The sequence below is a fragment of the Danio rerio genome, chromosome 2, assembly GCF_049306965.1.
Source record: "Danio rerio strain Tuebingen ecotype United States chromosome 2, GRCz12tu, whole genome shotgun sequence".
Lineage (NCBI taxonomy): Eukaryota > Metazoa > Chordata > Actinopteri > Cypriniformes > Danionidae > Danio > Danio rerio.
The window spans coordinates 51,196,783-51,218,697 of NC_133177.1; the positions used below are offsets into that span (position 1 = coordinate 51,196,783).

General features: G+C 35.8%; 2 protein-coding genes across 8 annotated transcripts; both read left to right on the forward strand.

The window, feature by feature from the left end:
• The first annotated feature begins 180 nt into the window (after positions 1-180).
• LOC101882560 (tripartite motif-containing protein 16) lies at positions 181-11,195 on the forward strand. Of its 7 annotated transcripts, none has more exons than XM_073930274.1 (8): positions 181-761; positions 1,415-2,617; positions 3,139-3,234; positions 3,335-3,568; positions 4,094-4,244; positions 9,546-9,605; positions 9,771-10,046; positions 10,146-11,195. In XM_073930274.1, exons 2-8 carry the CDS (start codon positions 2,027-2,029, stop codon positions 10,307-10,309), a joined length of 1,572 nt encoding a protein of 523 aa, XP_073786375.1. In that variant the 5' UTR covers positions 181-761; positions 1,415-2,026; the 3' UTR covers positions 10,310-11,195. The 7 variants fall into 7 exon arrangements, with proteins under 7 accessions (XP_073786375.1, XP_073786386.1, XP_073786396.1 ...); XM_073930283.1 differs by lacking the exon at positions 181-761 and having other exon boundaries at positions 1,746-1,821; positions 1,906-2,617; positions 4,094-4,238; XM_073930280.1 differs by lacking the exon at positions 181-761 and having other exon boundaries at positions 1,764-1,821; positions 1,908-2,617.
• Positions 11,196-11,840: 645 nt separating this feature from the next.
• Positions 11,841-20,388, forward strand: ftr26 (finTRIM family, member 26). Its single transcript, XM_005163559.6, has 6 exons — positions 11,841-13,222; positions 13,597-13,692; positions 14,720-14,953; positions 15,141-15,294; positions 19,082-19,144; positions 19,779-20,388. The coding sequence occupies exons 1-6, from the start codon at positions 12,641-12,643 to the stop codon at positions 20,303-20,305; spliced, it is 1,656 nt and encodes a 551-aa protein (XP_005163616.3). The 5' UTR covers positions 11,841-12,640; the 3' UTR covers positions 20,306-20,388.
• The last annotated feature ends 1,527 nt before the right edge of the window (positions 20,389-21,915 follow it).

Consider the following 21,915-nt stretch of genomic DNA (forward strand, 5'->3'; position numbering starts at 1 on the left):
TATTGACGTCAAATACTGATATTTATTTATCAGGAATGGCAACCAAAATCCACCATCTGATAGACGTCATAGTGGTAACGTCCACACAACTTCAAGCTGTGACATCATTAGACGTTGATTTTTGGTTACCTTTCGGTTGGACATTGACGTTGGTCTGACATTGAGTTCTGAGTCTGACGTCAACGTTGTTAAACTTTATTTGTATAGCCCTTTTACAATGTCAATTGTGTCAAAGCAGCTCTACATAGAAGATCATAGTAAATACCAAACAAAACACAACATCCTTCACGACATTGGGGTACAACGTCTGTCTGACGTCATGTTGATGTCTTGTACTTGCTGGGTGTTTAAGGCCATTTCAGTCCCCATACAGTAAACATCTGTCATCTTCTCATCAGTGATATCCATCTAAACAGTCTCTGGGTTAACGCATGTAAAGATTTTGGACATCTTCTTGGACACTTTTAATTGCCCATATCTTGAGGTAGTTCATTATGAGGCGATTTACCTTCTATGTGTGATTTGATTGGACGGGAATTACAGGACTGATTTTTCTTATCCCCTTAGACAAGAAAAAATAAAGTAGTGACTGCAGGTTGAAGGTAAGTAGTGGAGAAAAAGGACAGATACAGCACTAAAAATGTACTCAAGTGAGAGTAAAAGTACACATTTTTAAAACTGCTCAGTAAATTACAATTCCTGATAAAAAGTAATTAATTACAATAATTTGAGTATTTGTAATTAGTTACTTTACACCAGGCGTGTCCAAACTACGGCCCGCGGGCCATCTGCGGCCCGCAATCAGTTTTGTGGTGGCCCGCGAGGCTTTTTATAAATAATAATAGAATCTGGCCCGCTATACAAAAATGAACGTAATTCAATAAATAACCACCGGGTGTCGCTATTACATGCATTCAATTAAGCAGTAGTTCTTGTTATGATCTATCTATATCTATCTATCTATCTATCTATCTGTCTATCTGTCTGTCTGTCTGTCTGTCTGTCTACACACAGTTGAAGTCTGAATAATTAGCCCCTCTTTGATTTGTTTCTTCTTTTTTAAATATTTCCCAAATGATGTTTAACAGAGCAAGGACATTTTTACAGTATGTCTGATAATATTTTTTCTTTTGGAGAAAGACTTTTGTTTTATTTCGACTAGAATAAAAAGCGGTTTAAATTTTTTTTATGAACCATTTTAAGGTCAAAATTATTAGCCCCTTAAGTCTTCAGAACAAACCATTGTTATAAAATAACTTGCCTAATTACCTTAACTTAACTAGTTAACTTTATTAACCTAGTTAAGCCTTTAAATGTCACTTTAAGCTGTTTAAAAGTGTCTTAAAAATATCTAGTCAAATATTATTTACTGTCATCATGGCAAAGATAAAATAAATCAGTTATTAGAAATGAGTTACTAAAACTAATATGTTTAGAAATGTGTGGAAAAAATCTTCTCTCGGTTAAACAGAAATTGGGGACAAAATAAATGGGGGCTAATAATTTAGGGGGGCTAACAATTCTGACTTCAATTGTATATATATATATATATATATATATATATATATATATATATATATATATATATATATATATATATATATGCGTGTCTGTGTGATGTATGTAAAATTTGGCCCGCGACAACGTTTGTTTTTTTGCATCTGGCCCTCGGCCCAAAAAGTTTGGACACTCCTGCTTTACACCATTGCAAGTGTGACGTGTGTGCGTGCGCGTGCGCCCTCCACCGGTCTGCTTCTACTTACACAATCGGTTAGTTTCAGTTATTTTCTCAAACGCGGAAGAAGAAACTCTTCGGTTCAGGTAAAAGTAAAAGAGCGTTTATGTCTGATAGACAAGTTTTTAATCTGTTTTCTAGCTGTCTAACTCTCTCTCTCTATCTTTCAGAGTGTCTATCTTAGGTGTCACAGGAACAATTGTATTTAGCGAGTTTTAAAACACATAGCATCGTTGTTCATTTTCTTTCAAACACAAATAGTCGTGTTTATCTCTCGGTGTCTAAAATAAAATGGCAGAAGCTAATGTTTTTTGGGCTAAGAATCAGTTCAGCTGTTCAGTGTGTCTGGATCTCCTGAAGGAGCCAGTGACCATCCCCTGTGGACACAGTTACTGTATGAACTGCATTACTGACTGCTGGAGTCAAGATGAGCAGAGGAGAGTTTACAGCTGCCCTCAGTGCAGACAGACCTTCACTCCAAGACCTGCTTTAAACAAGAACGTGGTGTTTGCTGAAATTGTGGAGAAACTGAAGATGACAAGAGTCCAAAACGTTGATCCTGCTCCCAGTTATGCTGGACCGGGAGATGTGGAGTGTGATGTTTGTACTGGGATGAAGCGCAAAGCTGTTAAGTCCTGTCTGATGTGTCTGAACTCTTATTGTCAAACTCACCTTGAACAACATAACGGTTTCTTTAAAGATAAGAGACATAATTTAATCAATGCCACTGGACGACTGAGAGAGATGTCCTGCCCTAAACATGACCGATTGCTGGAGGTTTACTGTCGGACTGACCAGAAGTGCATTTGTTTATTGTGTACGATGGATGAACACAAAAATCATGACACTGTTTCAGCTGAAGCAGAGAGAGCTGAGAAACAGGTATGAACTTAAAGCTACTACGGTATATAGTCTAGATGTCAGGGAAGTGCTTGTTGGTGTTTTACATGGAGAGCTTTATGACTAAAAAATACATGTAACATCAAGAAGACGCAGACAAATTTGCACAAAGCACCTCTTTCAAACAGTTAACAGATTTTGATAGACCTAAATGTTGTTGTTTTGAAAAAAAAAATAATTCATTTGAAATTTTTAATGCAGGATGCCATCAAATGACAACAAGAGAGGAAGACAATCAGTCAGTAAATAATCATTTGAAACAGACATCAATTATTTTATACATTTGTATCTGTTTATTTTGTTTATTTGTTTGCGCCATTTTGGTTAAAGAAATCTAATTTGTACTCCCTTTCACTTCAGAAAAGGAGGCCTGGAATTCGAAGTTTTTAAATTCAGTCCTAAAGGGTTAAATCGGCATAAGGTTAACTAAATGATAGAACCTTTGAATTATGGATTTAAGGAAAAGTACGTATTAGTGTGTTTACATTTGTTCCATGTTGCAGAAACCCTTGGGGGGTGTTCAAAGAAAATTTGATCTTAGAATCAAGAGAAAACAGAAGCTGCTATATCGGCTAAAAGAGGCTGTGGAGACTCATAAGGTCAGTTTTAAAGTTTTAATGAGGATATATTTAAGAGTATTTTAAGTCCTACTCCTGAAACTCACCAAGAGCTAGTCTGATTATCTGTATTCTCTACCAGAGCTCTGCTCAGAAAGCAGTGGAGGACAGTGAGAGGATCTTCACTGAACTCATCCAGTCCATTGAGAGAAGACGATCTGAGGTCACACAGATGATCAGAGATCGAGAAAAGACTGAAGTGAGTCTAGCTGAAGGACTCTTGAAGAAACTGGAGGAGGAGATTGAAGATCTGAAGAGGAGAAACACTGAGCTGGAGCAGCTTTCACACACTGATGATCACATACATTTCCTACAGGTAGCAGTGAAATGGAAAACATGAACTTTAGGATCATCCTATTATCACAGAAAGGTCAGGTCATTGTATTTAATTCACTAGCGATGCAGACAGATTTTCATTGTTTTTTCTTTATGGGCTTTTGCACCAGGTTATGAACTATAGGATTAGCCACCAGGCCAGATCTCTAAGAACTAAATTTCCCATCTAACCATTTTCCTGATTGCATTCACACAGTCACTAGACATTTTTATGTAAGGACACACAGACAGTGATATAAGCATCCAACAAAATCAACCAGTGGAGGATAGAGGAGCTGGGTTTCTAATGTGTTGTGATAAAGGAGATAATTAAAAATGTCAATTTTATGCAACTGAAAAAGCAAACAAGTGGACTAAACCACAAATATGTAGTGCTAAACATCCCCAAAGCTGAGAAAACAACACACTTTTGCTAATGGATCTAGGACCTAATAAAGCTCCTTGAGTGCTTATACAAAAAGACGTTACTGATTCAAATCTGTTCTGTTCTCTTTGTCTCCTGTAGAGTATCCCGGTTCTCTCTGTTCCTCCTGCATCCTCAGACATCAGTGTCAGTTCTCTCCACTCATATGATGATGTGGGTAAATCCATCTCAGAGCTAAGAGAGAAACTTGAGGACCTTTGCAAAGAGGACATACAACAAATATTTGGTAAAGGTAAATCATACAGGTTTATTTGCAGTTAGTACTAAATCGTATTGGAAAACTCTAACCAGGGCTCAACAATAGCCGCGTTTCCACTATCGCGCCTAAAGCAAGCGAGCCAGGGCGAGCCAAGGCCAGTGGCGTTTCCACTGTCACTTCCGGGGCCTAATCGGGCCAAAGCGGGGCTTTCTTGGGGCCAGCGGCCGGCCTTTTTCGGCCCGCCGAATACCTTGGGCCAAAGAGGGCCAGCCGGGGCTTCGGGGCGGAGTGGAAGGAGAGGCGGGCACAGTTTTCCGATCGCACTCGAGTACATGCGCCAAACACATAAACAAACAAATAAATAAGAGAAAGAAAACATCTGGAACAAATTATAGGCTGGGGTCTTTTTTGTATATGATCGCCCTTATGTTTCTCTTTTAAATGTAAGGCTGTTGCATAAAATGATAGTTTTAATAAGTGACTTTTCTTTGCTGCATCTTTGATGTTTCAATAACGCATAATAATCTTTACACCATATTAAAGACACATCAGACAGTAAAGGTTTTCAAGGGGTTTTGTCAAGTTTAATAAGTGATTTTGCGCGTTTAGATGCCTGTGTATGTTTGTGAGACCGAGGAAAAGAGCACTCCATTCATAGCTCTGTTGATGCCGCGAGCGGCTTTTTTCTATTATTTTTTTATTGTTTTAATTTATTTCGGAGATAATACATATGAATACAACAGAAAGGCATTAAACTTTACAAATTTCATGTCCACTTTTGTAGGCTCAAAACAACAGTGTCATATCTAGATAAAATAGCCCTATATTGAAATAATTTAAAGAATTACAAATATCAGATATAATAAAATCACATTAAATAAATAAACCAATATAAAACTAGCAAAAGCTATAGCTATAACAATTAGGTACTATATCAAACTGTTTCAAATTTTATTAAACTTTCATTTTTCAAATGCCTCTTTGAAAAAAGATTTTAGATATTTTCTAAAAAATAAATAAATAAATAAATAAACATCGGAGAATGTTTTAAATATTATTTATAAAGTATTTGGATACGATGAAATTAATCAAATCATGCAAACAGAGCATTTTCGGGGTGAGTGAAAGCAGAAATAGGCGACCTTTTTTTTCTGTCTTCCAGCTGCGCAGCACTTTTTTGACGGGGAAAACTGCACGTTCGAAATGTGTTCTGTGTCCTCAAACAAGTGTGTGTTTTTATATGACGTGGTAAAATTAAAAAAGGAAATTTTAAATACATAAAGAGCTTTATTAGTGCATTGCTGCTGAGCGCAACGAAATATAGGCTATATTTTATTACGTGCTGCTCTTATGTGCTGAAACACTGAACACTTACCTTTACTTAAGATATAATAAGCAACATCTTTAAATAAAGGGAATCACCTATGAAGCGTAATAAAGCCTATAGGGAAAAAAAAACTCATGTTTCAGTTCTCTCCGGAGCATTTGGGATGAATGTTGGACAGCGTCTGTCAAAAGGATGTTATAAAACACATTTTATATCGAGTTATTAACGGAGAATTTTATAGGGTATATGTGGTGTTATATTATGGATGTGTGCGCTCCCTGCGCTGGGTTCCTCCATTGATGGCAAGGCCACTGGATTTCGATGCCAATAGTCGGTCGGCGAGTAAATGAATATGATGAATGAAAAAACACAGGAATGTGCGTATAGACATGCGTTGTACTGCTGTACAGTAACGTGTGATTTGTTTGTTTTGGTTGTCCTAATTTTTATAGTTTCGTGATGATGTGATGTGGTGTGCTTTATCTGCATGATTCTCGCTGAAGTGGGCGGTTTGAGTGACGTTAGATTCGGGGGATGTTCTGGGGGCGGGGTTTGCTGACGCGCTGCAAGCTACTAGCCTCACAGTGGAAACGCGACATGATTTCAGCCTCACTGCTCAACCTCCCGGGCGATTGGCCCGGCCTGGCCCGATATAAGCCCTGGCTCGCTCTGGCCTGATAGTGGAAATGCGGCTAGTAAGGACTGCCCGGTGGCCCAGGGCCAGCGTGAGAGATGCTTGGGACAGTAGACAGGATCATTACTTGTTCGATCCGGACAGTGATGCCTTGTCACTAACATTTAATTTGTCTGCGACTGTTTGTCAGTTGCGTGCATTTTAAGTTTGCGCTTTTAGGTCTTTAAACACAACCTTCTCTGTGATGTCATAATCACCATATTGTTTTCCGGTTCCTCTTACATGATTTGATGTTTTGAGCATGCTATTTTTTTCCGTAACCTGGTAACAACCAGTACAGCGAAGAAACAAACATGGCGGCAACATTAAATTATAAGGCTAAAAGAAATTGTCTGGAAGCAGACATTTACATGTGAACAGTGCAACTAAAAAAATGAAGTGATGTTTGCATAACACTTTTATTAACATTTTTTTAGTTAATGAAATTCGAGATTCACAGACTTTATTTTTGACACATTATTTAAAATCTGCGGCTAAAAATAGCTATTAACTTCCCTTTTTTTTGGTGGGGCCAGTAAAAATTTTGGCAGGGCAAGTAAAAATCTGAACCACTGGCCTGATCGGACCAGTAGAAAAACTCCTTAGCGTTGAACCCTGCTAACATTGTGATATTTTTGCTTTTCTGCTAAATGTATTGCAATATGCATACTGTTATGTATTTGTGTTTTTTGTGCTCTGTTTTCTCTGTGTTTTTTCCCTCTCTCTCTCTCTCTCTCTCGCTCTGTTCTCCTGTATCTGCTCTCCTGTATTCTCAGGTTCTGTTCAATCTTTCGCTGTTTCGTCGCTTGTTTGTATTTACCGCGTGCGTTTTGAAATAACCCCGTCTAACTGTGTTTTGTTGTTGCTTGTTTCTGTGTGCACGTTATCCGTCTGTTATTCGTACATTGTTCTTAGTTTATCGTTGTTTACGAGGCTTGGACGAAGCGGACAGGTAAGAAGGTCACGTGACATACATTTCGCAACACTCAGGACTACTCTGCTGTCTAGTACACTAGGTTAGGGGTTCGTTGTTGTTGTTCACTTTGGGATTGTAAATAAAAGCACACATTTTTGGCATTACTTTGGTTGTCTTTCCACTCATTCACTGTTTATATAAATATATTTTAATTAAATAAATGTCAAACCCCACACCCTAGACTAACATCAGGGGTTTGTAACACATACAATTTCACCAAGTGGCTTGAGAAACTCTGTTTTGGAAGGAATTCATTAATTTAGACTGATTGTGATGACTCTGCAGAGGAGTGTATTTGCTTAAACTACAATAAACTAATTACGAGGAGAGATAAACAAATAAGAGCAAAGATACAAGTGAAATAAACCTTCTCTATAATTTTCTTGGGAGTCTAACAGCATTCAGGTGACATATCAAATATTCAAATGTAAAATAACAATGTATAGTCTACACGGAGCACATGGAGTATCACAGGTGTCAAACTCAGTTCCTGGAGGGCCGCAACTCTGCACAGTTTAGTTCCAACCCTAATTAAACCCACCTGATTCAACTAATCGGGTGCTTTAGGCTTGTTTGAAATGTAGGTAAAGCTGTGGTCACACTAGAGTTTAAGCATGCGAAATTTTGTTGTATGGCATTGCGAAAAGGGGCGGGATTAAACAAGATGATTAGACATTAAAAAATTGTGAGCAATTGGTCCATATTTTACATTTCTGTTCAGAGAGGTAATGTTTTGATCTTTGATTGGTCTCATGCAATCATGTGATGCAATTTCAGAGGTCAGAGTTCACCAAACTTACATTTTGTAACGCAGCAAACTGTGAAAACTTGTGGCACAAGTTTGCGTTTCCAGTCTGACGCATTTGCGTGCCTATGAATAGAAGTCTATGGGGAGAAAAGTACAGTTTGACCGCAGCTTTAGTGTGTTGAAACTAAACTGTGCAGAGCTCCAGTCCTCCAGGAGTTTGACACCACTGGTCTGCATTGTGTAAATAATTCAATACAATTAACCTTTATTTAAGTTACAAATGATACAATTTCTTGCACGTGAACACTTTAAACTCTCTTTAAATGCTCATACACTTGCAGCCCTTAAAACAAATGCACATAATAAACGTCCTCTCTATTGTGGTTAAATTTTGCATGTGTTTTGACCTGTGCTTTCTGGTAAATTATAATCCCGACTCAACATTGCGCATCCTGCGATGTGACAATTGTGCATGTTGAAATTGCAATATTAATGCTGATACGATGTATTGCGCAGCCGTATTTATTATTTATCGTATCGTATTTATCATATTTTGACCGCAAAAACGAAGAGAGATAATTATAGACCATTTCAATATGGTGATATCATTGGTCCATGAACAATTCCTGCTTGTCTTTTTCAGAACTGTAAGAAGAGGCGATTTAGTCATAACTAGGCCCACACGGTATCTGCGCGCACAGAAATCTGCAGATTTTCAGCCCATAATTGAGTCTATTTATTTAGTTGTGTGTAAATGTGTGTAAATTTATATTTATTCAGTTTTTAAATTAATTTCAGTAATATTACTGACTAATATTAAAACGTTCATTTCATATGGTTTACTTACAGTACAGTTTACAAAGTAATAATTTCTGTCTTTTAGTAGATATATTGTAGATATATTATATGGGAGACTTGCTTTGTTTAACAAATAATTGGATCTAATAGGATTTACATTTTAAACATTAAATAAAAGTTTAAATTTTATTATTTTTAATTTAACATATACCAATATACCCCAAATCATTCCACATAAATCCTCAGAATTTTTCACAACATTCTGCGAAGAAATGGCAAAAATGCCTGCAGATTCTGTCTTGCCCTAGTCATAACTAGGCCCACACGGAAACGCAGATTTTCCGCAGAATTACGCAGATTTCTGCAGGTTTTTAGCTTATCATTAATTCTGTTTATTTACATGAGTAAATGTGTAAATCTAAATTTATTCAGTTTTATTCAGTAATTTATTACTTTTTATTTAATATATTAGGGTCTTAGTTATGATACTCCGCTGGATACTCCCAAAATAATTCCGCTGAAATTCACAGATTTTTACCAAAATTCTCCGCAGAAATAGCAAAAAACGTCCGCAGATTCCGTCTGGCCCTTGTCATAACTAATGTTAACATGGCTGTCACTAAAAAAAGTATGAACATGTGGAGCTTTCTGGATTCTCAGAAGCTTTATAACTGAAAGATCTAAAACAGGAAATACATTAGGACCTTTGTTATTGTTTACATGCCTTATAATTGTCTGTAGAATTATAAATGCAATCGGTTTACTATTGCCTTTAAATGTCTTACACTCTATACGTCTGTTGGTTTTGTTAGTTACATACATGGAAATTGTTGCCTCATCTGGACTCAAAACAAGAGATGAATTCTTGCAATGTAAGTATTTCTAACAAAAAGCAAATACAAACTGTCAGACATTTATCAGTCCTCAAGAAATAATAATCCTGAATTCCAGCATGTTCTTATCAGGATTTAATTTTCCATCTTCTCAATATATAAAATAAATATATGTATAAATATAATTTTTGTTGCTCTGTTCAGATTCGTGTCATCTCACCCTGGATTTAAACACTGCACATAAATATCTCCGTCTGTCTGAAGGAAACAGAGTGGCTACTTTTATTGGAGCTGACCAGAGTTACCCGGCTCACCCGGACAGATTTCATGACTTTTCCCAGGTGTTGTGCAGAGAGAGTGTGTGTGGACGCTGTTATTGGGAGGTGGAGTGGAGCGGGGAGGCTGGAGTGGGAATATCAGTCTCATATAAGAGCATCAGAAGAAAAGAAGAGACTAATGATTCCGTGTTTGGATACAATGGTCAGTCCTGGAGATTGTCCTGCTCTAACTCCAGCTATAAATTCAGACACAATAGCAATGTTGTTGATCTCCCTGTATCTTCCAAATCCTCTAAAATAGGAGTGTATGTGGATCACAGAGCAGGAATTCTGTCCTTCTTCAGTGTCTCTGACACAATGAGCCTCATCCACAGAGTCCAGACAACATTCACTCAACCGCTCTACCCTGGGTTTGGGATTAATTTTGGATCAACAATAAAACTTCTATTGTTGAAGTCCTTATGAACTATAAGATAATTTATACATCCTCATGAAAAATGCAGATAGGAAATGTGGTAAACAGCTTCCTCTATCTTTCTGGTGATTATCATTTTAATCCACACACACACTATTTTTTCTTTATATTAAATTAGTCTAATATACTCATTAAATATCTCCCATAACACACTGTGCAGGTCTGTGTCCAGGGCACAATACAAGGGAACCCTATTGGATTTCTTTTCCTTTTGTTGTAATTGTAATTAAACACAATCCCGTAGGAGCTACTGATGCGTAGACACAGTTCACACAACCCATACAAGCAATAGAGCTGTTTCTTCTTTAAGAAGAGAAGTGTTGTTTCTCCTTTAAGAGAAGGAGGTTTGGAGTTTTGTGAGTTTTGAAATTGAGTGATACCTGCCTCTGTGCATTTTTGTTAGCACAACATCTATAATCCAGTGAATGTGTAAGAATTAGGTGCGTATAATGTCTTAGCTGTGTATTGAATATAAATGTGATGTCTAAACATTCCAAAATAATACAGAATTATTTTGATTGATTGGGGCAGCACGGGGGCGCAGTGGGTAGCATGATCGCTTCACAGCAAGAAGGTCGTTGGTTCGAGCCTCAGCTGGGTCAGTTGGCATTTCTGTGTGGAGTTTGCATGTTCTCCCTGTGTTGGTGTGGGTTTCCTCGGTTTCCCCCACAAGTCAGAAGACAGATGTGCGCTATAGGTGAATTGGGTAAGCTAAAAAATGATCTGTGAATAAATGTGTATGGATGGATGTTTTTTCAGTGATCAGTTGCAGCTGGAAAAATGGCATCTGCTATGTAAAACATATGCTGGATAAGTTGGTGGATCATTCCGCTGTGGCAACCACAAATTAATAAAAAGACTAAGCCAAAAAGAAAATGAATGAATGATAATTGGGGCATTTAATGCAATATTAAAAAAAGCATGTACAGTAGGCCTACCTACAAAGTATTATTTGTAATTATCATTTATACATATGGTGTGTGAATGTGAGAAGGTGTATGAGGTTTGAGAAAAAAAAAAGGTTTATTATAGGGAAAGATACTCAAAGAGCCTCAACTCTTGATGCGTGGAAAACGGGTGCAGACAAACTGGCAGAAAAACTCAATGGACAATATAAATGAATGTGTAACAACCTGAATCTTTAAATCTCTGATAGTCTGCGTGAATTTCTACTTTATGTAATTTACTACTATATGTATGGATGTATATATGTACATGTATGTGTGTGCACAAATATGGGTAGGTATATATACATGCATGTACAGTTAAACTACTAGGCCCCCCTGTTTATTCCCCCCCCCCCCCCCCCCAATTTCTGTATAAAGGAAAGATTTTTTTCAACACATTTCTAAACAACAGTTTTAATAACTCATCTCTAATAACTGATTTATTTTATCTTTGCCATGATGACAGTAAATAATATTTGACTAGATATTTTTCAAGACACTGGTATTAAGCTTAGTGACATTTAAATGCTTAACTAGGTTAACTAGGCAGGTTAGAGTAATTAGGCAAGTTACTGTTTAATAATGGTTTGTTCTGTAGACTATCGAAGAAATAAAGCTTAAAGGGGCTAATCATTTTGTCCTTAAAATGTTTTTTTTAAATTGAAAACTGATTTTATTCTAGTCAAAATAAAACAAATACGACTTTCTCCAGAAGAAAAAATAGTATCAGACATACTGTGAAAAATTGTCCTTGCTCTGTTAAACATAATTTGGGAAATATTTAAAAAAAATAAGAAAAAAAATCAAAGGGTGTCTAATAGTTTTGACTCCAACAGTATGTATATGTGTATTATTTTCTATGGTATTAAATACTAAATATACCCTGTATTTGTCATGTATCATGTTTGTTTAAGATGCTGTGACCACTCACATGTAAAATCTATAAAAATTAATCACAAAAATAAAATAGTATCATTGCAGGCTGCACTGGCACAGCTTGAACAGAAATGAAAAAAAAAAACTATGTGTGAGCGCCCTCTTTAGGTCATTTTCCACGCACTACTTTCGATTTCTTGCAAAACCAGGAAACTCTTTGAAATGAGACCAACAGAAACTCGATGACTTGTTGCATATACCTTTGTGTGCATGTGTTAATAGAGTGAATATGTCAGTGACTACTCGGTGTTGTTCAACTTACTGTTTTCGATGGGTGATTGATTTGCTGATTGACCCACCAGCAAGTTTTGGGATTCTGAACAAGAGAATCAGACAAAGATGCAGTTGCAAAGCTTTCTCATGTAGGTGAGTTCAACTTTACAAACCGACAACAACAACAACAACAAAAACACTTTAAAGCTGTAATATACTTGGAAAATGGCAGAATCCAGCACTTCAGTGGTTGAGGATCAGTTCAGCTGTTCAATCTGTAAGGATCTCCTGAGGGAGCCAGTGACCATCCCCTGTGGACACAGTTACTGTATGATCTGCATTACTGACTGCTGGAGTCAAGATGAGCAGAGGAGAGTTTACAGCTGCCCTCAGTGCAGACAGACCTTCACTCCAAGACCTGCTTTAAACAAGAATGTGGTGATGGCAGAAATGGTGGAGAATCTGAAGAAGACAGGATTAAAATCTCGTGCAAATTATGCTGAAGCTGGAGATGTGAAGTGTGATGTTTGCGCTGGGAGAAAACGCAAAGCTGTGAAGTCGTGTCTGCTGTGTCTGAACTCTTACTGTGAAACCCATTTTGAATGTCATGAAGTCTTTCATTCAAGTAAGCGTCATAAAGTGACCGATGCCACCGGACGAATCCAGGAGATGATCTGCTCTCAACATGACCGACTGCTGGAGGTTTACTGTCGGACTGACCAGAAGTGTGTATGTTTAATGTGTGTGATGGATGAACATAAAAATCATGACACTGTTTCAGCTGAAGCAGAGAGAGCTGAGAAACAGGTATGAATGCTAAAGACTTAACTTAGTTTATCTTAAATTATGTACACACATGCATTAAGGTCTTAGTGGAATCAAAATACACAATGTTAGTGTTATTCTTTAGGTGAACAATTAATCTGTGCTAGTTAATTTACTGAAAAAATATTTTGGTAATCTTTAATTACCTAAAAGAAATCATTAGAAAATAATACAAAAATAGAAGATAAGTTATTAATAATTCATAATTAGTAGTTGATTATAATAATTCATTATAAAGAAATTCTAATATATTGCGATGAGGGATTTAAACCATTGAATATGTGCTTTATTTTTACACATTTAATTCCTTGTGAACCAAAGAACTTCTGATATTTATTTTTTTACTTTTGTTTTAGATTCAAGTTGGCGAAACACAAACACAATTACAGAACAGAATTCAGGAGAAGCAAAGCAAGCTCCAGCAGCTGAGAGAGTCTGTAGAGATACATAAGGTGAGTTTTAATAAAGGTGGCACGGTGGCTCAGTGGTTATCACTGTCACCTCACAGCAAGAAGGTCGTAGGTTCGCATCCGGCCTGTGTCAGATGGCATTTCTGTGCATGTTCTTCCCGTGTTGGCGTGGGTTTCCTCCAGGTGCTGCGGTTTCCCCCACAGTCCAAAGACATGCGGTACAGGTAAATTGGAGAAACTAAATTGGCCGTAGTGTATGTGTGTAAATGAGTGTGTATGGGTATTTCCCAGTACTGGGTTGCAGCTGGAAGGGTATCCGCTGTCTAAAACATGCTGGAATAATAAAAAGTTAAAAAAAAATTAGAAAAAAAAATTAGAAAATGGTTGACACTCACACACACAAGTACTTTTTACTTAGCATACAGTACATATAAATGTAAAGATTATGACTAATATTGGCAATTGCATAAGGCATACAGCCATTTTTTCCCTAATAATTTGAGTGTGTGACACAGTTGAAATTAAATATGTATATGAGCATAGCACAAGCCCTTACAGGTCTGGAATCTTCACATTTTCTGATATGAGAGACATTTTATTTAGTAAAAGTAAATAAATGAAAGAATAATGGCTCTGCGTTTCAGCATTTTATCTCACTGTAGAATCACTGTATTAGGATAACAGTTTTTTAGGCACTTGCTTGACAGAAGCATCAACAGCTTTCAAATATATCTTTATTATTTCAATTAATAAAGGTTTCTTAATGCATGAATACAGCCCAAGCTATATAGTGAGAAATAATGGGAAATATACAAACAGGTAAACAAATGAATACAATCAGGCTAGGGGCTAAATATGCACCACAGAATAGAAAATCAGGAGACATTATTAATTTGGTGCTAAAAAGGTGTCCTGAACTGCCAATTAAATATATCTTTCAAAATAAAAGCTTTGCATCAACAACAACAAAATAATTACAATGGTTGAAAGAAATGTAAAGACACATTAAGTAAATGTCAGGATGAACATATTTTAGGTTCTTACAAGACTTGTTTGTTTGTCCTACCAGAGCTCTGCACAGACAGCAGTGGATGATTGTGAGAGGATCTTTACTGAAATCATCCGCTGTATTAAGAGAAGAAGATTGAAGGTCACACAGATGATCAGAGATCGAGAAAAGACTGAAGTGAGTCGAGCTGAAGGACTCTTGAAGAAAGTGGAGCAGGAGATTGAAGATCTGAAGAGGAGAAACACTGAGCTGGAGCAGCTTTCACACACTGATGATCACATACATTTCCTGCAGGTAACTGGGAAGACTATTATATGTTGTACTGCAGACTGTTTCTTTTTAAATTTTGACATCAAAAAGAGCAAATCTATGTTTAAAGGCCATGATATGCTGAGGATTTCGCTGTGATTACTATAGCATGTGAATTCCTCCATCATCATGAATGCATCTTTATATTTCTGTTGACATTTTGTTTATGTAGAGTTTGCAGCCTCTCATCATCCCTGCTGAATCTACAGACAGCATGACTGTCAGTTCTCTCCCTTCTTATGAAGATGTGGGAAAATCTGTCTCAGAACTGAGGAAGAAATTGGATGATTTCTGCAAAGAACAGATTAAATTAATTTCTGCTTCAGGTAAAACACAAACTCATCTTGTAAATTAGAGCTTGATTGTGGTAAATAGACATGGCTCACACAAATGTTTCCAAAAAAGACACACACAGACAATAAAGTCAATATTATTGGCCCCTTATTGATTGCCTAACCAACTGTCATTATTATACAAGGATTTTCCTAATTACATTAACTTACCTAATTAACCTAGTTAAGCCTTTAAATTGCAGCTGAATACTAGTATCTTAAAAAATAACTGGTCAAACATTATGTATTATTTGTCATCATGGCAAAGGTAAAATAAATAAGTTATTAGAAATGAATTAGAAAATAAAATTCTGACTTCAGCTCTATATATGAAGAGTTCAGATGCAAAAACCTGTAAGTGCCGTCTGAAATTTCTGTCAAAAGTAAACATTTTTCTCAACTTCCTTTGTTTATGTTGATTTATTTTTACATAAAAGACCATGAAAGAACTTATTTTTTGGCATAAAAGTGAAATTACTGAACCTACACATAGGAGCCTGATAAAAATGCACATTTTAAAAGAAAATTTTAGATGGCTTTTAGAGGTTTTTGCATCTGAACTCTTCATAAATAAATGAAACCAAGGCAAATCTACATCAGAAAGTGGTTAAAACTCACACACACAAGTACTTTGTCTTTTTACTTAGCATGCAGTACATATTAATGTAAAGATTATGACTAATATTGGCAATTGCATGATGCATACAGCCATTTTTTCCTAATAAATTCAGTGTGTGCTACAACTGAAGATAAATATGTATATGAGCATAGCATAAGCCCTTACAGGTCTGGAATCTTCACATTTTCTGATATCAGATACATTTTATTTATTAAAAATTAATAAATGAAGGAATAATGGCTCTGCGTTTCAGCATTTTATCTCACTGTGGACACACTGTAATAGAACAGATATTTAGGCACTTGCTTGACAGAAGCATCAACAGCTTTCAAATATATCTTTATTATTTCAATTAATAAAGGTTATTTTAATGCACAAATACAGCCCAAGCTATACAGTGAGAAATAATGGGAAGTATACAAACAGGTAAACAAATTAATACAATCAGGCTAGGGGCTAAATATGCACCACAGAATAGAAAATCAGGAGAAACGTATTAAAAAGTCTTAAATGCTATTTTGCAAGGTATTACATTTGATATAATTTTTTGATTATGCAGTGTATGGTTGTATGCTAAAGTTTGCCTGAATTAAATCTGTGAATATCAGGATGCTGTGTAGTTTATGAAATCAGTAAAATCCTGCTAGATTTGACATAATGCTGCTGTCTTTACTGCAGTAACCAACACAACACCATTACTTCTGCAGTTCTGTAGGCGCCAACCTGCTTAATTAGCTAGATTTAATAGATTTGTATCCAGTATATGAATAATGTTTTAGTTTTGGATTAGTTTCTTACATTAATATTAGTAAATAAACTGTAAGGTAAAATCTCGCCCATGTTAAACCTGTATATACTTTTCATAGTACATCCATCAGTAAATATCAACATAGTTTTTCTATAACTGCACTTTATAACTTACAGTATACCTCTATTCTGCACTTGCTGCTATTGCACTGCTGGTTAGACCTAAACTGCATTTCGTTGCATTGTACATGTGTAATGACAATAAAGTTGAATCCAATCTAATCTAATGTTTCTAGTTAAAACCTTAAGTAAATAATATTTACTGGGTTCATACACATTTTTACTACTAAAATTCCATGACTTTTCCATGATTTTTCCAAAACTTTCAAGCAAATTTTCATGTCCTAATGTTTCATGCAATTCAATTTAATTCAGCTTTATTTGTATAGCCCTTTTACAATGTATTTTGTCAAAGCAGCTTCACAAAAATGGTCATAGTAATTGAAACAGAGTAGTTCAGTTTTAAGTGTTTAAGTTCAGTTAAGTTTAGCTCAGTTCAGTGTGGTTAAAAATCATTACTGAGAATCCAAACACTGAAGAGCAAATTTATGCAATGTCTACATATGCATGGTAAAAGAAAACAATGCATACTCAACTTTATTACAGCATATCGTAAAACATGCAACAATCTATTTAGTTGCAATTTATATTTATGTAAAATTGATTAAGATAATGCTTAAACCACACTAATAATGTGAGAGTTGGTGATTGGCCAAGGACAGAAAAGAAGTAAATAAACTATAATCAAGGATACAGATATCAGATATCTGATTTCAGTTTTCCCTGACTTTTCCAAAACTTAAAATAACTGATAACTTAAAATCACTAAATAACTTAATGTAAATGTAATTTCAATGACTTTCCAAAACTTTATGGTTTTTTTCTGTTTATCCAAAACTTTTCCAGGCCTGGAAATGCTTGTCAAAGTTCCATGACTTTTCCAGGTTTTCCATGACCAGGGGTCCGTTCTTCGTACGTGGATTACTCAGTTAGCTGGATTTGGATGTTGACGATTTGACACGATCCAGGATCGTTTCGTTCTTCAAAGCTGATCCGAGAGTTGTTGTCATGGCAACAGTTCTGCTAGGTCAAACCTGATCGGGAGCAGGTTCAATTCATATAAACAGGATTAGATTGGCTCAGTTCAAGCAAAGATAATACAGAAAGTATGTTCCGAATTCTGATATTTTCTTACAGTAGTAGTTATACACTTGGGGAAATAATACATAATTTTTAAATATATATATAAAGTATATATATAAAGTTATTCATTAATAAAATAAATAAAGTTATATATATTAATAAAATGTATGCAATCTGCACCCTCAAAATGAAAGTACAAAGACTGCCACCTGGTGCAAAGAGAAAACTTATTGAAATGAACTTTTTAGATCGCTTTAGAACAAATTGTGTATAATAGAAATGCACAATATGTGACTTTTTTTAAAAGCAATAATACATTTATGCAGTCATAAACATGTTTTGATAGTTAATATGCCAGTGATTTGATGCTTCACAAAAGTTGCAGACACCTTTACCAATATGAAAATGCTTTTGTAAACAACCAGTTATTCTTTATACACCAATTAAAAAACGGCTACTATAATAAAGAAAATCTTTTCTAAATGTAGAACTAAATACATTGATTTGCATTGAAATACATGATGAATACTCTTGTCTTGACAAATGAAAGTGTAAAGCCTGCAGCTCACAACAAATGTGGAAAGTTCTTGCGTGTCATATTTAACAAACGGTTTACTGCTAATTTGATGTAATTTTGCTCACATGGATAATTGAATATTAATCAGATGATGTCATTACGCTGCTATGCCGTCAGCCAATCGTTGAATTGCTGATCATGATTTCGAGGATCGATAGATCTGTCCTTCATAACACACGCAACAATCTCAGATCAGTTCATCCAGACATTCTAATCTGATTCAAGAACTTGTTTGAAGAACCAAATTAGCGAGAGATCAGTTATCAAGATTAAAAGATCCCGGATCTGCCAAATAATCTTAGATCATTTAAGCGAGGTACGAAGAACGGACCCCAGATGAACTCTGTATTTAAATAAAAGCTGTGCATCAACAACAACAACAACAGCAACAAACAATTACTAATCCTTTTGTTTCTGACATAAAAGTTGAAAAACACTGAAATAGAGTACGGCAAAATTATTAGATTACAACCGACTTGCTAACATTTCTTTAGGTATTATTTAAATAAAAGCTGTGCAACAAACAATTACTAATGCTTTTGTTTCTGACAGTTGACAAACACTGAAATAGAGTACGACAAAATGGTTAGATTAAGACAGATTGCATGCCACTAAATGACTAACTGTTTCTACAGTGAGCTGCAGAACGCAGATCCTTCCCACCACTAAACCCAAAACCAGGGAGGACTTCCTAAAGTGTGAGTACTTTACTACAAATAAAGCAAACATTAATATCTATGGAAAGGTTAATTGTGAAGCCACTGTCACTCAGCACCAAACATAAACAAATAGCATAAAGAATATATTTGGGCGACTCAGTGGTTAGCACTGTTGCATCACAGCAAGAAGGTCGCTGGTTTGAGTCCCGATTGAACCAGTTGGCGTTTCTGTGTGGAGTTTGCATGCTCTCTTCGTGTTGGTGTTCTCTTCGAGTTCTCTTCGAGTTTCCTCCAGGTGCTTCAGTTTCCCCCACAGTCAAAAGACATGTGCATTAGGTGAATTGAGTTATCTAAAATGGTCGTAGTGTATGAGTATGAATGAAAGAGTGTATGGGTGTTTTCCAGTACTGGGTTGCGGCTGGAAGCTCTGCGTAAAACATATGCTAGAATAGTTGGTGGTTCATTCCACTGTGGCAACCCCTGAAAAATAAGGGACTAAGCCAAAGGAAAATGTATGAATTTAGGTATATATATATATATATATATATATATATATATATATATATATATATATATATATATATATATATATATATATATATATATGTTTATATATGTTTTTCAGTTCAGATTTCTTGATTAAAATGCAGATTGTGTGTTTCATCTCCATCAGATTTCCATCAGTTCACTCTGGATTCACAGTCGGTGCATAACAACCTCAGTCTGTCCGATGAGAACAGAGTAGCTACTTTCACTGCATCAATGCATGCATATCCTGATCATCCGGACAGATTTGATACCTGGCCTCAGGTGTTGTGCAGAGAAAATGTGTGTGGACGCTGTTACTGGGAGGTGGAGTGGAGCGGGAATCATGGTGTGGCTATAGCAGTGTCATATAAGAGCATCAGCAGGAAGGGACAGGGTACTGAGTGTAAATTTGGATATAATGATCAGTCCTGGAGATTGTTCTGCTCTGCCTCTGGATACATATTCAGTCACAACAACAGGAAACGGGATCTGCCGGTAGTCTCCAAAATAGGCGTGTATGTGGATCAGAGAGCAGGAGTTCTGTCGTTCTTCAGAGTCTCTGACACAAAAATGAGCCTCATCCACAGAGTGCAGACCACATTCACTCAACCGCTCTACCCTGGGTTTGGCTTAAACCGGGACTCATCAGTGAAACTGTCATCTATGATTTAGAGTTCTAATCATCATGTAAGAGCTATGAAAAGTAGCATTTGTTTCATTAATAAACTCAAACAATCTTCAACTTTATCATAAACCTGAAGTGTCTATCTGTGTGTGCATCTTTAAATATTTTACACCCTCCTTTTCCCTTTTCCCACTGACACCACATTGAAGATGTGGGATTCTGTTAAGCTCTTATTTACAACTTTTTTTGTGTAAATGGGCTCATTTTGGTGCAGCGTGGTGGCTCAGTGGTTAGCGATGTCACCTCAAAGCAAGAAGGTAGCTGGTTCGAGCCCCGAATGGGCCAGTTAGCATTTCTGTGTGGAGTTTGCATGTTCTCCTCGTGTTTGCGTAGGTTTCCTCCACATGTGAAAATGGTGAATTGAATAAACTAAAATTGACCGGTGTATGTGTGTATGTCCTGGCCCTTCAGGTTGGGGGTTGAGCGTTGTGCTAACAACCCACCTCATGAAAAAAAATAGATGTTACAAAACACCAATATGGTGCAGCTAAATATCAACTTCTATATAATTGGCTCTGGGAGTAGGTAAGTAAGTTAAACGTTTGAGTTTTGCTATTTTTTTTTATTATTATTATTCAACTAGTAGATCTCCTTGTCTGTTGAGAGCACTTTTAACTTAGCTTGGTGTAGATCATTGGATCAGATTAGACCATTATCATCTTGCGTAAATTAAACATTTTTTTTTATAGTTTTCTTTTTAAAGCTTGTCTTTTCTGTAGTTTATAAAGTTGATTATTCATTTATACAATAGAATATTTATTGTGGCATTTAATAATTTTTTACTATGAAAGTCCTCATCAAATCAAAAATGACAAAATTTACTATTGAAACTATAAATCACTATCAACAAATTAAATAGATATAAATATAAAATATCTCTCTCTCTCTCACACACACACACACACACACAATATATATATATATATATATATATATATATATATATATATATATATATATGTATATGTATATATATATATATATATATATATATATATATATATATATATATATATATATATATATATATATATATATATATGTATATATATGTGTGTGTGTGTGTATATATGTGTGTGTGTGTATGTATGTATGTATGCCCTCTGTAATATTTAATAAATATCTATAAATAAACAAAAAATTTTATAGCATTCCTTTTCTTGATTATTTAAGTTTGGCAGCTTGGGCAGAATATAAGAGGAGGGTATGAGAATAAAGAGGAGCTTGAATCAAACCTGCATTCTATCTATCTGTCCATATATCAGTCTATCTGTCGATCGATCTATATCTATCTGTCTGTCTGTCTGTGTCTATCTATCTATCTATCTATCTATCTATCTATCTATCTATCTATCTATCTATCTATCTATCTATCTATCTATCTATCTATCTGTCTGTCTGTCTGTCTGTCTGTCTGTCTGTCTGTCTGTCTCTATGGTCATACATCCAGTTATTCTTCATAAATACAGATAATAACTACGCAATAGAAGTATGAAAATGGACATTATGAAAGCTGTTATTTTTGTTGTTTGCATTGGTTGGGGTTTTATTAAAAAAATGTCCCCTAGCATTTTTCCCCCTTAAGTTGCACTTCACA